Consider the following 13624-nt stretch of genomic DNA (forward strand, 5'->3'; position numbering starts at 1 on the left):
TAGGTTTTGATAGCTTCTGATATATCCTTAACATTTACTTAACTTTAAGGTGAAGGTCACAGGGATAAAACAGCAATAACTAAGTTTTTTGAGGTCGTGTTTAGCTTAAAGATAGAAGGTGGGTTTTTTTTAACAAGTGCCAAGCTGTTTCAATTGTAAAATTGCAAATGATTCTCTTGTCTGAATATTCCCCTGTCTTGCAGAAACAGAGAAGCTGAACAAGATGAGTACCCTCTTAGAAAGGCTTCACGCAAAGTACAACCAAAACAGACCTTGGACAGAAACCATGAAATTAGTCCGTCAAGTCATGGTGAGAATTGTTGGGATGTGAGCAGGAGGGTTTCTGAAGTTTCTTTAGCAATAATTTGGTGGTTGGTTTCGTAGATCTCTTAGAAGGGCTTTATGTTTTGTTCAGGCCTTGACTTCTTCCTGGACTGGTGGGATTGAGCCTTATATTGTGGTGTTAAAAGTTTGCCTGTCTCATTATTTCCCTGTCATCTTTTATGTAACTTTTTGCTTTTGTCTGTTAAAATATTGCTACAGCCTGTTCTTCCAGATGAGCAGGTTGCTTAAAAGAAAATACATCAATTCCATGCCTGCCTTTGTTACTTGCTCCTTGAATAGATAATGTTCTCCTACAGGAATCCAAATGAGGATGTAATTTTGGGATGAAATCTATGATCTGCTTTTAATTACCTAAATAAGCCTCACTTGACTGATCAGAAGTTGCAGTCATTGCCTCTTACTGAGTGATACACACACAAAAAAACCCGTTTTTCTTCTTTTTTTTCTGACTAAGGAAAAGCGAGTTGTGATGAACTCTGGGGGGCACCAGCACCTGGTGAGCTGTTTGGAGACCCTGCAGAAGGCGTTAAAAGGTTGGTACGTTCTGTGCGTGCGTTTTACAAACTGCTTAACAGTGACGCGCTATGGAAATATTCCAAATCAGAAAAGCAAGCCAGGTTGTTGCTAGCACATTTCGCTGTCTTCCTAGCGTGTGTGTGCTCACATTTACATAAGCACGCTTATCTCGGTGCCAGTCAGTACCAGCCAAGATTGCCTGTGTTTTATTTTGAATACTCATACCTGAACTCCACTTGCGGAAGAAAATCTTTTCTCTCTCTGCAATTCTGAGAACGTTTGGTTTTCTCTATGCCAATTGTTCTGCCTGTATTTCCAGTACAGGTCATGTGTATATTTGCACAGTGAAGGTGTGAGCAGCCATGGGAGGGAGTAACCAGTTGAGACTGGGTTTAATGCTGATGTCTTTTTCCTGGGGCAATGTTGAATCATTGCACTAAGCCTTGTTTTTGCTCTCTCCACGTAGTATCTTCTCTGCCTGCCATGACAGATCGCTTAGAGTCTATAGCTAGACAGAACGGGTAGGTCTTCTCCGTTATTTTATGGCAAAGGCTTTTCCTGATTATCTGTACACATCGTAATCTTCTCCGATTGCTTTTTGTGTGCCTCTCATAGCAATTTTTGTTTTGTTTTGTGTGTAAGCCTTGGATCTCACCTTAGTCCAAACGGCACTGAATGTTACATCACCTCAGACATGTTCTATGTGGAAGTCCAGTTGGATCCTACCGGGCTGCTGTGTGATGTCAAGGTGGCTCACCATGGAGAAAACCCTGTGGTACGTATTGCTGACAAAGATGAGGGTAATACCTTTGTGTTTTTGGAACTGCCATTTTAGCTGCCTTTTGTTTGAGCAGAGGAAATGGGTTGTATTAAATGTTCTGCTAGACCTGGCGTTGCACCTCTGCTGCTTGCTCTAATGGAAAGTAAAAGCCTCCATGGACTAATCCATTCTCGTGGGTGAACCCGATTGATGTAGTGTGTGTGCTGTTTCACTGATGGTTCCTCTTGTTCTCTGAGTGGTTTTATAACTGGGAAAATTATTTGAGGAAGTTATTGCTGTGTCTCTTGAGAATTTTGTTTCTGGAGGAAGGATAAGGAAATTAATCTTACTAAACTTAAATCTGTGAATGGAAAGTACTAAAACGTGGAAGGCTGAAAGAAAATGGCTTTACTTCCCTTCTGCACGTGTATGAAGTTTGAACTTGCTCTTTGCATTGGCCTAGCCACTCTTCTGAAAATGGACCATTTTTAATAATTCTGTGTAAGACCATAGGTTTTCAACCTAAGGCTTCACAATTTTAAAAGTTTATTTCAAATTAATCATTGAAGAGGAAATAGTGTTGCTTGAAGTTTTCCCAGAGGGCGTTGATGAACAGAACTAGAACCAGAGTGGGGTGTAGTTGTGAGCATTCTGTTGCTTCTGATGAAAACCTGATGCTCAGAGATTTTACTGTCCTGATATTTTAGAGTTGCTGTGCTGCACAAAGACTGCAGTTGCTGCATTCGACATTGATATCATTGTGTGTTCTTTCCTTTTCAGAGCTGTCCAGAACTGGTGCAACATCTGAGGTGAGCAACAAGAGTTGTTTGTTACATTTTCTGGTAGGCTTCTCTTTGCAGTATGAATCTGATGCTATTTTATGTCTGGAAATGCAACACGTTTCGTAACTGTTCCTTCCCCATGAGTTCTCTCTACTTCTCCAGGGGATTTTCTGACTTTGGTTCAGATATTTTTGATTCTGACCGCTGTGTATGGCATCTTGGAAGTCACAGCACACCGTTCATCAGAATCATTAAGGCTGGATCATTTAAAGAACACATTTTGCAGCTTTCGTGTAGCAAAAGGCTTTTCTTAAGTGACTTAGTGTCTGCGTTAATAGAACTTTTTAAAACAAAACCTTATCTGCTACAGATTTGAATACATTACTTTTTCTCCCCTTCCTTTCAGAGAGAAAAATTTTGATGAATTTTCTAAGCATCTAAGGGGGCTTGTGAACCTGTATAAGTTGCCAGGAGACAAGTAAGTCTAGAATCTGTATTGTATTTATTTACAGTCACATATAAAACAGACAAATCTACAAGCTTCTTGTTCTGCGTTTGTATTTCCATTGTGTGTGATCCCACTGACTTCATGATCATGGCTTGCATGTGCACACAGTGTTTTGGGAGGATTTAATGGGAACTGGGAATGCAGAATGAAAGGTTCTTATTTCTGAATGCTCAATCTGCTGGCAGGTACTGCAGCTCATCATCCAGCAGTTCTGGGAGTTGGATTTCATTGCACCGTTCCTTTCCGTTTTTCTTACATTGTTTTGTTTTGTTTTTCCCCAGCAAACTTAAAACTAAAATGTACTTGGCTCTGCAGTCCTTGGAGCTGGATCTCTCCAAAATGGCAGGGATGTATTGGTAAGGACATTGGTTTGTTGGTTTTTGTTGTTGGTTTGTTTTTTTCTTAGTAACACTGTACCATGTTGGCCGATTCTGATCGTGCCAAGTGTTGTAAAACAAAGTAATTTGTAACTAGTTGGGTTAGTGGTAATGTGGTTTACTGGAAGAACTGAGAAGCGTTTTACCATCTTTCACTGCTGTAGATTCAGTGGATAAACCATCCATGCTGCAGAGAGTAAAGTAGCATTTGTTTTGCCTATAACAGTGTGAAGTTTAAGATCGCTACCTCTGTCTGACCAAGAAGTCTGTATATTGAGCTAAAATCTTAGACTGCCATCAACACATGAATTTTGGCTTCAAGTATGTCTCTGGCTTGTTACAGACCTGTGATTGTCTCTCTTGCAGGCAAGCAACCAATGCAAATCCCCTTGACAAGATTCTTCATGGCAGTGTTGGCTATCTCACCCCCAGGAGCGGAGGTATCTTTGATTTACACTTAAAGGAATAAAAATTACTTTGTTCAGGGTCGCCTTTATGGATGTTAGTTTCACATTAACTGATGGCAGTAATGGAAAATGCTGATCACGCTAAAAGAGGGACAAGGTGATTATGGATTTGTAAGTCCCACCTGATCCAGAAAGCCAGCTTTTCATTACAAAGTCACACACAGTCATTTTCTGGCAGATGGCCATGTCTGTGTCTGTAACAGCAGAGAGCAACTCTTTTAAGAGGCACTAGCAGCTCTGCACAGTGTGTGCTGTGTTACAGCACAGATATTGCAAGGTTGCAGGGGTTGGTGACAATTTGGTTCACTTGTATCGTCAGGATGCTTGTTCAAAAGCTTCTCTCCCACAGGTCTTCTGATGAATCTCAAGTATTATGTCTCGCCTTATGATTTATTTGAAGATGGCACCGGAGCCCCCGTTATTTTGCATGAGAACAATGGTAGGTCAGCTTTAGGTATCATAACTAGTTTGCCTGTAGTCTATTTAGTGACAAAGGTGAATGCTGAAAACTTGTGGAGGGAAGGGTATTTCCACCATAGTGATATTTATTTCATAAAACTTGCGCTGATTTTTTTTCAGCAGCTTATGTTGATGTTGGTTTTTTTCCTTGCCTCCTCTTGCAGTTCCTCGGTCTTTGGGTATGAATGTGTCAGTAACCATCGAGGGAACCATGACTATGTACAAACTTCCAATTGCACCACTGATTATGGGCTCTCATCCAGTTGACAGCAAAGGGTAAGCAAAGGACGCGTCTGCTAGGCCTTTTGCAGCAGCCTTGTTTAGATGCAAATTAAACATTCAGTTCTCCTGAAGTCAGAGTGGGGAGGTGACTGCATGATATCATAGTGTTATATAAAGCACTTATGTGCTGTCTTTAAGCCAAGAAATAAGTATTTCAGGCACATGATGTGCTTTTCAGGAGTGTCTTAATTTTTAAGAAGGTACAACAATCTCTGTGTATTTGAGCAAACAGTAAATGGGATGTTTGGTGCTTGTAGCAGAAGCTGGAGTCGTGCCCTGCATCTAATAAGATCTTGTACTAACCCAATATTTCAGAACTCCGTCTTTCTCGTCAATCACCAGTGCCAATAGCGTGGACTTACCAGCTTGTTTCTTCCTGAAATTCCCACGTCCCATTCCAGTGTCTCGAGCTTTCATTCAGAAACTTCAGGGCTGCACAGGTAGGTTGCCCAATGTTTTATGCTATCTTCAGTAAAACTGGATAGGTTTCCTTTACTGGATGGTAACGGCTTCTCTGGCCCACCATCTCCTCCTGGCTCCCAGGTGCTATCGTGCTGTGCCATCTTCTTCCTTCAGGTATTCCTTTGTTCGACACGCCACCAACATTTCTGCCCTTGTATGAGTTGATCACGCAATTTGAGTTATCCAAGGAGGCTGATCCGCTACCTTTAAACCACAACATGCGCTTTTACGCAGTAAGTGTGCTGTTACAACCAGGGTGTTATACTTGTACATGAGCACTTTGGGGTTTCTCATCTGTTTCAGGTATCTTTCAAGTAGGATAAAGGAAATTGGCACAGCATTGATTCATAGACAGAAACTATGCTATCCAAGCAGGAGAATTCAGATACAGACAAGATGACAGTAATTAGGAAAATTAGGTAATGGAAAATCCACTGGTGTTGACGTGCAGCTGCAGGAATGATGGCAGAGGTCTGGGACTGAGCGTTCCCGAGTTCTGTCCCTCCCTCTTGTCTGGACTGTAATGTGTGGCTGAATGAATCACATCACTTTGGGAGAAATCCTAGTTCTTAAACTTGTCAGTGACAGATCTGTTAACTTCAGAGGATTTATTTTTTCCTCAGAGGGGATGCCATACCATATGAAACGGTTTTAGTGGGAACAGTGAATGCTGTTGGCAGTACTACTGAGGAGCCAAAATCATGTTTTGCTCATTTAGATTGGAAGGAAAGTGTCTTCGTGGCTTGTCATTTTCAGCCAGAAAGGTGGCTCAGCGTCACTTGGATCTGGGGCCTGCTCTTTCCTTCCTAGATGTCTGTTATTGCCTTGTACCCAGCTGTACTTGGAGTAAAGCAGAAATTGTTTGTCAGGCTCTTCCAGGACAGCAGCACTGTTACTTTCTGAACAAAGATGCTCCTCTCCCAGATGGAAGAAGCCTTCAAGGAACTCTGATTAGTAAAATCGCCTTCCAGCACCCTGGACGGGTTCCTCTTATCCTCAATTTGATCAGACATCAGGTGGCTTACAACACACTGATCGGCAGCTGTGTCAAGCGAACAGTTTTAAAAGAAGGTGAGCACCGTATCAAGTGGAATATACTGTGCAGATAATAAGAAACCCTGGGTAATTTCCCCAGGTGTAAGAATAAGAAATGAGGCCCATGCTGCTTTTCTTCTATTTTTTTTTTCTTTTTTCTCCTTTTATATGTGGGTATTGAGCTGGCGCCTCTGATTCATCTCCTGTGCTCCATAATTTAACAATTCCCATGTCTTTCAGATTCTCCTGGGATCCTGCAGTTTGAAGTTTGTCCTCTCTCTGACTCCTGTTTCAGTGTATCCTTTCAGCATCCCGTGAATGACTCCCTGGTGTGTGGTAAGTGTGCTCCATAAAAGCGTGAGCATGTTTATGGGAAGGCAGGCAGGGTTTTTTCCTCTGTAACCAGGATTTTGATCTCTTCCAAATGCCTTCTCTCTTTTAGTGGTAATGGATGTGCAGGACTCGACTCATGTGAACTGTAAGCTGTACAAGGGGCTGTCTGATGCTCTTATCTGTACAGACGATTTCATTGCCAAAGTTGTTCAAAGGTAAGCTGGATTATTTGTGCTGCCGTGCACCCCCAGTCATACAGATGAGCTCTGTGTCTATCTCATATTTATTCTAGCGGTTTTGGGGCCACTCTCTGTGTGAGTTTTGATGGTTGTTTGGAAGAGAGGAATGCTTGGAGCCCTACTGAAAATTCTATTCCAGATACTGAACCATAGCTGCTTATTTTTGAGTGGGTGTCCAAGGTGCCATCCTATTTATGCCTTCTCCTGTGGTTGGTTCCTTTCTAAGTCTTGTAAGATGTGGCAGAGCTCCCCTGCATTTTGTCATTCACCCAGGCCTTTTATTGAGGTTCCTCCAGCCCAGCCGCTGTTCAGAACACAGCAGAATGTTAACAGGGCTCAGCACAGACCTCTTCAGCCAGAATAGCTGGTTTTTCTTTCAGAACATGATAGGCTTGTCCTTCAGTAGAATATGGCATTATCATTGATTTTTTTACAGGGTTGCAGGAAATTCGGTTTGCCCAACTTAGACAAAGGTGGTTTTTGGCAGAATCAGAGTAACAAGCCAGATTGCTTCCTGTGCTTTAACTGCAAGATCATGATCTGTTGGCATTAGAGTTAATGGATTGATTAATTCACCTTTTGTGATTGCAGGGCTGTGTGTAAAGGCACAGTTGTCGCTAGATAAGTGTAAATACAAGCAGAACAGCAGCTCGTTTACAGTGCCTGGACCTGTCCCTCTCTTGTGTCCAAGAGCCTTACTGCTTGCTTTGTCAGATGAAGTTGTTAAAATGTCTTCAGTGAACGTTGCTGTAGGGCAGCAAAATGCACGCTGAACCCTCTGTCTTGTGTCTTGCAGATGTATGTCCATTCCTGTCACCATGAGAGCAATCCGTAGAAAAGCAGAAACGATTCAGGCAGACACACCAGCCTTGTCCCTCATTGCAGAGACAGTAGAAGATATGGTGAAGAAAAATCTTCCCCCAGCCAGCAGCCCAGGGTATGGCATGACCACGGGCAGCAACCCAATGAGTGGTACCACTACCCCGACAAACACTTTTCCTGGGGGGCCCATCACCACTTTGTTTAACATGAGCTTAAGCATGAAAGAGAGGCATGACTCGGTGGGCCATGGGGAGGACTTCAGCAAAGTGTCTCAGAACCCTATTCTCACTAGTTTGTTGCAGATCACAGGGAATGTGGGGTCTACCATTGGCTCAAGTCCAACCCCTCCCCATCACACACCACCACCAGTATCCTCACCAGCAAGCAACACCAAGAACCACCCCATGCTCATGAACCTTCTTAAAGAGAATCCCCCTCAGGATTTCTCCACTCTGTATGGGAGCAGCCCCCTCGAAAGGCAGAACTCTTCCTCTGGCTCCCCCAGAATGGAAATGGGCCCTGGGGGGAATAAGCAAAAGAAAAAAAAATCCCGCATGCCAGCCGACAAGCCCAAACACCAGACTGAGGATGATTTCCAGAGGGAGCTCTTCTCAATGGATGTTGACTCCCAGAATCCCATTTTTGATGTCAACATGACCGCAGATACCCTGGACACCCCCCACATTACTCCAGCACCCAGCCAATGCAGCACTCCTCCTACTACATACCCGCAGCCTATACCTCACTCGCAGCCCAGTATTCAGAGAATGGTTCGACTTTCTAGTTCGGACAGCATTGGAGCCGATGTTACTGATATCCTTTCGGATATAGCAGAGGAGGCTTCCAAGCTCCCCACTACTAACGAGGACTGTCCGCCCATTGGGACTCCAGTAAGAGACTCTTCTAGTTCAGGACATTCGCAAAGTGCCCTCTTTGACCCCGATGTTTTTCAGACGAACAATAGTGAGAACCCGTACACAGACCCAGCAGACCTGATAGCAGACGCTGCTGTGAGCCCCAACAGCGATTCTTCAAACCATTTTTTTCCAGACGGAGTAGATTTCAATCCTGACTTGCTGAACAGTCAGAGTCAGAGTGGCTTTGGGGAGGAGTACTTTGATGAGAGCAGTCAGAGTGGAGACACTGATGATTTCAAGGGCTACGCATCCCATTCCCTAACTACTTTGGGGGTGCAAGTCTTGGGGGCTGATGGGGGGGAAAATAAATTCAAGGGGAGCAATCAGTCTGATACAGTAGATTTTAGTATTATTGCAGCTGCAAGCAAAGCGCTGGGGTCCTCTGATATCATGGAGCACCACAGTGGAGGTCAGAGCCCTTTACTGAACACAGGGGATTTAGGAAAGGAAAAGTCTCAGAAACGGGTAAAGGAAGGCAATGGTTCTGGAAGTAACATGGCAGGTCCCGGGATAGATGGGAAGCCGGGGAAGCGCAGCCGGACGCCATCCAGTGATGGTAAAAGTAAAGAGAAACTTCCAAAGCGGAAGAAGCAGGAGACAGATGGGAAATCTCCATCTCACAGCTCATCCAACAGGCCTTTCACACCACCAGCAAGCACGGGTGGGTCCAAATCTCCTGGGAGTTCAGGCAGATCTCAGACTCCTCCGGGTGTAGCTACTCCTCCTATTCCAAAAATAACCATTCAGATCCCAAAAGGAACAGTGACTGTTGGCAAACCATCTTCACATGGCCAGTATACAAGTAGTGGCTCTGTCACCTCCTCCAGCAGCAAAAGCCATCATAGCCATTCTTCTTCCTCCTCCTCTTCTTCCTCCTCTTCAACCTCAGGCAAAATTAAAAGCAGCAAATCGGAAGGGTCTTCTGGCTCAAAGATGAGCAGCAGCCTCTACTCAAGCCAAGGTGGGTCCAGTTCGGGTCAGTCCAAAAGCTCAGCTCAGTCAGTGGGAAAGCCTGGATCCTCCCCCATCACCAAACACGGCCTCAGCAGCGGTTCTGGAAGCACCAAGATGAAACCTCAAGGAAAGCCATCGTCACTTATGAACCCTTCCATGAGTAAACCAAACATCTCCCCGTCTCACTCTAGACCCTCAGGAGGTTCTGACAAGCTTGCTTCTCCCATGAAACCTGTGCCAGGTACTCCCCCATCATCTAAAGCGAAGTCACCTATCAGTTCAGGTTCTGGAGGCTCCCATATGTCTGGGACTGGATCAAGCTCAAGTATGAAATCATCTTCAGGAATGGGATCCTCTGGGTCTATGTCACAGAAACCGCCTCCTTCATCGAATTCTTCGACAGCATCTTCATCTTCCTTTTCATCTAGTGGGTCTTCCATGTCTTCATCTCAAAACCAGCATGGGAGTTCCAAAGGCAAGTCTCCGAGCAGAAACAAGAAGCCATCGCTGACTGCGGTCATAGACAAACTGAAACACGGGGTTGTCACTAGCGGGCCTGGTGGAGATGACCCCATGGATGGACAAATGGGGCCAAGTTCCAATTCCTCAAGCCATACTATGTCCTCCAAACACAACATGTCTGGAGGCGAGTTCCAGGGCAAACGTGAGAAGAGTGACAAAGAGAAATCGAAAGTCTCTGTTTCGGGAGGATCTGTTGACTCTTCCAAGAAGTCTTCAGATTCCAAAAGCGTTGGAAGCACTGGAGTGGCCAAAATTATCATCAGCAAACACGACGGTGGTTCCCCTAGCATTAAAGCCAAAGTAACTTTGCAGAAGCCTGGGGAGGGAGGTGGGGACAGCCTAAGGCCTCAGATGGCTTCTTCCAAAAGCTATGGGTCCCCTCTGATCAGTGGATCTACTCCAAAACACGAGCGCTGCTCTCCCAGCCACAGCAAGTCACCAGCGTACACTCCCCAAAACATAGACAGTGAGAGCGAGTCGGGCTCTTCCATAGCGGAGAAATCCTACCAGAACAGCCCCAGCTCCGACGATGGCATCCGGCCTTTGCCTGAATACAGCTCGGAAAAACACAAGAAGCACAAAAAGGAGAAGAAAAAAGTGAAAGACAAAGACCGGGACAGAGATCGGGATCGAGACAAAGACCGAGACAAGAAGAAGTCTCACAGCATGAAGCCAGAGAGCTGGTCCAAGTCCCCGATTTCGGCTGACCAGTCCCTCTCCATGACGAGCAGCGCCATCCTTTCGGCTGAGCGACCGTCCCGGGCCAGCCCCGAGTTCTTGATCGGGGAAGAGGATGACGATCTCATGGATGTTGCTCTAATTGGCAATTAATTTAGTGTCTTTAAATATGAGTTGTACGCAGGACCTGCGGGTTCTGGAGATTGAAAGGAAGGAACTGCTCATTGCAAAACGCCACACCGATGGTTACGGGGTGTGTTTCACAAGGAAAAAAAATAAGTATTTCCAAGGATCTCCAAAGCCTGAACAGAAAACGTTGAGTGCCAGCAGCTCGTTCAGCAAGCCGGGTTCCTGACTGTGGCCTTCACCCCGTGGACGCTTCCACTCATTCTTAATTTATAAGTATTAATTAGCCCCATTAGAGTAATGGGTATAAAGCTGAGTGTGTAAGTGTGGGAGCAGCCCCCAAACTGGTGCAAACAGAAACATAGGAAATTCTGGGAGAGTCTGAGTTCCTCTGCCCTTCTTCCCATCCGGAATAAGTTGCTTTTGTACGTAGGAAGTCTTAAACTTAATTATTTTAGGGCATGTTTTAGGATTGGGCTTTATTATTTTTAAAAAGGGTGATTGGAAGGAAAAAAGAAAGTTTGTAAATGTGTTTTTATTTTCTGTGGCATTTCTTCTTTCAATGCCTGATTCAGCGCGGTGCTGAGCAACTTCATCTTCCTCTGATCCGAGCTGCTCCGCAGAATCGGGCGCTGTGTTGTGACGGACGCCAGCGTTTTATTCCAGGTCGCGGTGACGAGGGATCGCTGGCTTACGTTTGACTTCCCTCTTTCAATGTCGCTATTTATTTGTGTCCATACCCGAGCGCCTGGTGCTGCTCGTGATCGCGCAGTCTCTGGTGTAATTGTACGGTGCGGAGCCCAGAGGGACTTGGGAATTTGGGCAGAACCTGTGTTGTTGGGCAGCTCTGCGCGCGTGCGGCCGCTGCAGCTTTGGTGAAGTCGGTGGAATTTTGGCGTGCGTTGGAGTTGAATCCAAAGTGAAGCGACACTCGGTGTCTGCACCGGAGCACTGCTTCCTCGAAGCCCGGCAAACAGCGCTTCCCTGGGACCCGCTGTGCTGCAGCTGAAGCGATGGATTGTGACCCACACAGCTTGAGCTGCGTTGGATTTCTCCGCTGTGAATACTTCCGTCAGTGTCGCTGGAGCGGCTGGCGTCAGTTCACGGTTCAAAAGCAGCCCTTGTGTTTCTCTCTGAGCCCTCTGGGTCTTCATTTGGGTTTTTTGTCCCTTTTTTAAAAAAAATTCTTTTAACTCGCAGCGTCCTTCTGGGATCGTGATTCTGGTAACGCCCGCGAGCGTTCACTTCTCTCAACTTGGCAGTGGGAGGCAGCCGTGCCCCGGTGTCAGTGCTGGCACTGCTGGAAAACCAGTCCCAGACTGGTTCACCTGGATCAGAGCTGCGGAAGAGCAGGGATTTCCTTAAAAGATGGATTTTCCCCTTTTGGCTGCAGTTAAGAGCGTGACTCAGGCGTCCTCTGTGGTCTTATCTCATGGTCCCTGAAAGGAAAAGAGACTCAGGAGGGCGTTTTATTTTTAAAAGCAGTTAAATCTGATTCACTGATGAGGAACATGGGAAATGGAGTGCTGGGAATGCATCTGCTGAATTGTGTACGGAGCAGAACCCCGCTCCCATTGGATTCTGCGTTGATTCCTGGAGGAATTCGCACGGTCGCGCTGCACGTTTGGGGGGACAGTCAGAAAAGACGTCGAGGATTTGAGTATCTCTTAAACCACAGAGATTTCCACTCCTCCTCATGGTCTGACCCCAGCCAAGCTGTATTTTCTGGCTCATTCAAAGCTGTAGCAAGGCCCATGGCTTTTTGGTCGGGTGGCCGTTGCCCAGTTCATTTTAGGAAATTTTCACTTCTTCCTCCTGCCTCCAGCTCAATCCCACGGCTCCTGCAGAAAGCGGGAGCCCAAATTTCTCCACAGCCCCCCCCAGGCTCTGGGGAACTCTCCCTTGTATTTTCCACCGTCTGCATCCTATAGCTTCCCCCTTCCCCGCTGCTCCCATCTGCCCGTGCTGAGGTGATAGGAAAAAGGTAAATAAAGTCTAAACCTGGAAAAAATGATGTTATCTTACGCAGTGTCAGAACCGTGTGACTGCGGGGTCTGAAGAGGAGGTCAGGAAAACGCCACCGGATGAATTTATCTGGAGACCCTGCTCCAGCAGCTGCATCGCGGGAACGGTGCCTGCCCAGAGTCACGGTGCTGGTGGCTGTTTTCTCATTAGTTTAAAGTTCTTTTGGTTTTAAAACCCTTTGATCTGTTTGGGGCTGTGCAAATAAAAAGCCTTTGAAAAGAAGCGCTCTTCAAGCTGCATCAAGGCTGGGGATTTCACAGCACAGTTTGCTGGACTTGTCGCTAATCCAGGTTGTGTTTTCCTGGTGTGAAACACAGGAGAATAAAAAAAAAAAGAAGGAAATAACCGTTATAATTAACACAGAAATGTATTTTTAAGGAAAGAGCTGCACGTGTTTCCTTGCCGCTCGCCCAAGACCAAAGTTCAACATCCTGAATTTCTCCCGCATTGTTGTCACCTGCAGAAACGGGGAACAAAGTCTCCTCCCGAGGGGCGCCAGGCCCGCGCCGTGGCGCACCAATTTAACACTTTTCGCCCCATTTTGGTGCTGTCCCCTTCCCCATTGTGTGACAGAAATCATGAGCGAGAGAGAGAGAGCCCGGTGCTGGCTGCACGCCACCTCCATCGCCGCGATGAGGTCCGCGGACATTCGCCCTGTAAATGCTTGGTCTCTGAGAAATGTTTTATTTTTTCAACTATTTTTGCTTATTCTTGACAATTATTTTCCATCTTTTCAGTATTGGAAAGATCAGAGGTGTAAAGGCAAGAGAAGCCAAAGCTTTTAATCTCCGGAGGGGGGTTGATCATGTACATGGAGATTAAAAGCAACTGGTTCTGTACTGGGCAGTGATGGTGTAAATACCTGGCTGGAAGGGAGGGGGGGTGAGGGGTTGTCACTGCTCCCCCCCGCGCGTTTTGGAGAGCAAAGTGGACTTTGAACTTTTTTGGGAAATATTGCAAAGATCATGTTTATTTACATGCAAATAAATCTCTTTGGTACAGAGAGGTCTCGGGT

General features: G+C 45.7%; 1 protein-coding gene across 1 annotated transcript; it reads left to right on the forward strand.

Moving 5' to 3' along the window:
• The first annotated feature begins 223 nt into the window (after nt 1-223).
• MED1 (mediator complex subunit 1) lies at nt 224-10611 on the forward strand. Its single transcript, XM_010190300.1, has 16 exons — nt 224-310; nt 800-878; nt 1328-1382; nt 1504-1636; nt 2402-2430; nt 2810-2881; nt 3193-3267; nt 3655-3728; nt 4105-4194; nt 4379-4490; nt 4812-4936; nt 5073-5191; nt 5828-6029; nt 6234-6329; nt 6436-6541; nt 7362-10611. Exons 1-16 carry the CDS (start codon nt 224-226, stop codon nt 10609-10611), a joined length of 4704 nt encoding a protein of 1567 aa, XP_010188602.1.
• Nucleotides 10612-13624: the final 3013 nt, after the last annotated feature.

This window comes from Mesitornis unicolor, unplaced genomic scaffold (genome assembly GCF_000695765.1).
Source record: "Mesitornis unicolor isolate BGI_N332 unplaced genomic scaffold, ASM69576v1 scaffold49198, whole genome shotgun sequence".
Taxonomy (NCBI): domain Eukaryota; kingdom Metazoa; phylum Chordata; class Aves; order Mesitornithiformes; family Mesitornithidae; genus Mesitornis; species Mesitornis unicolor.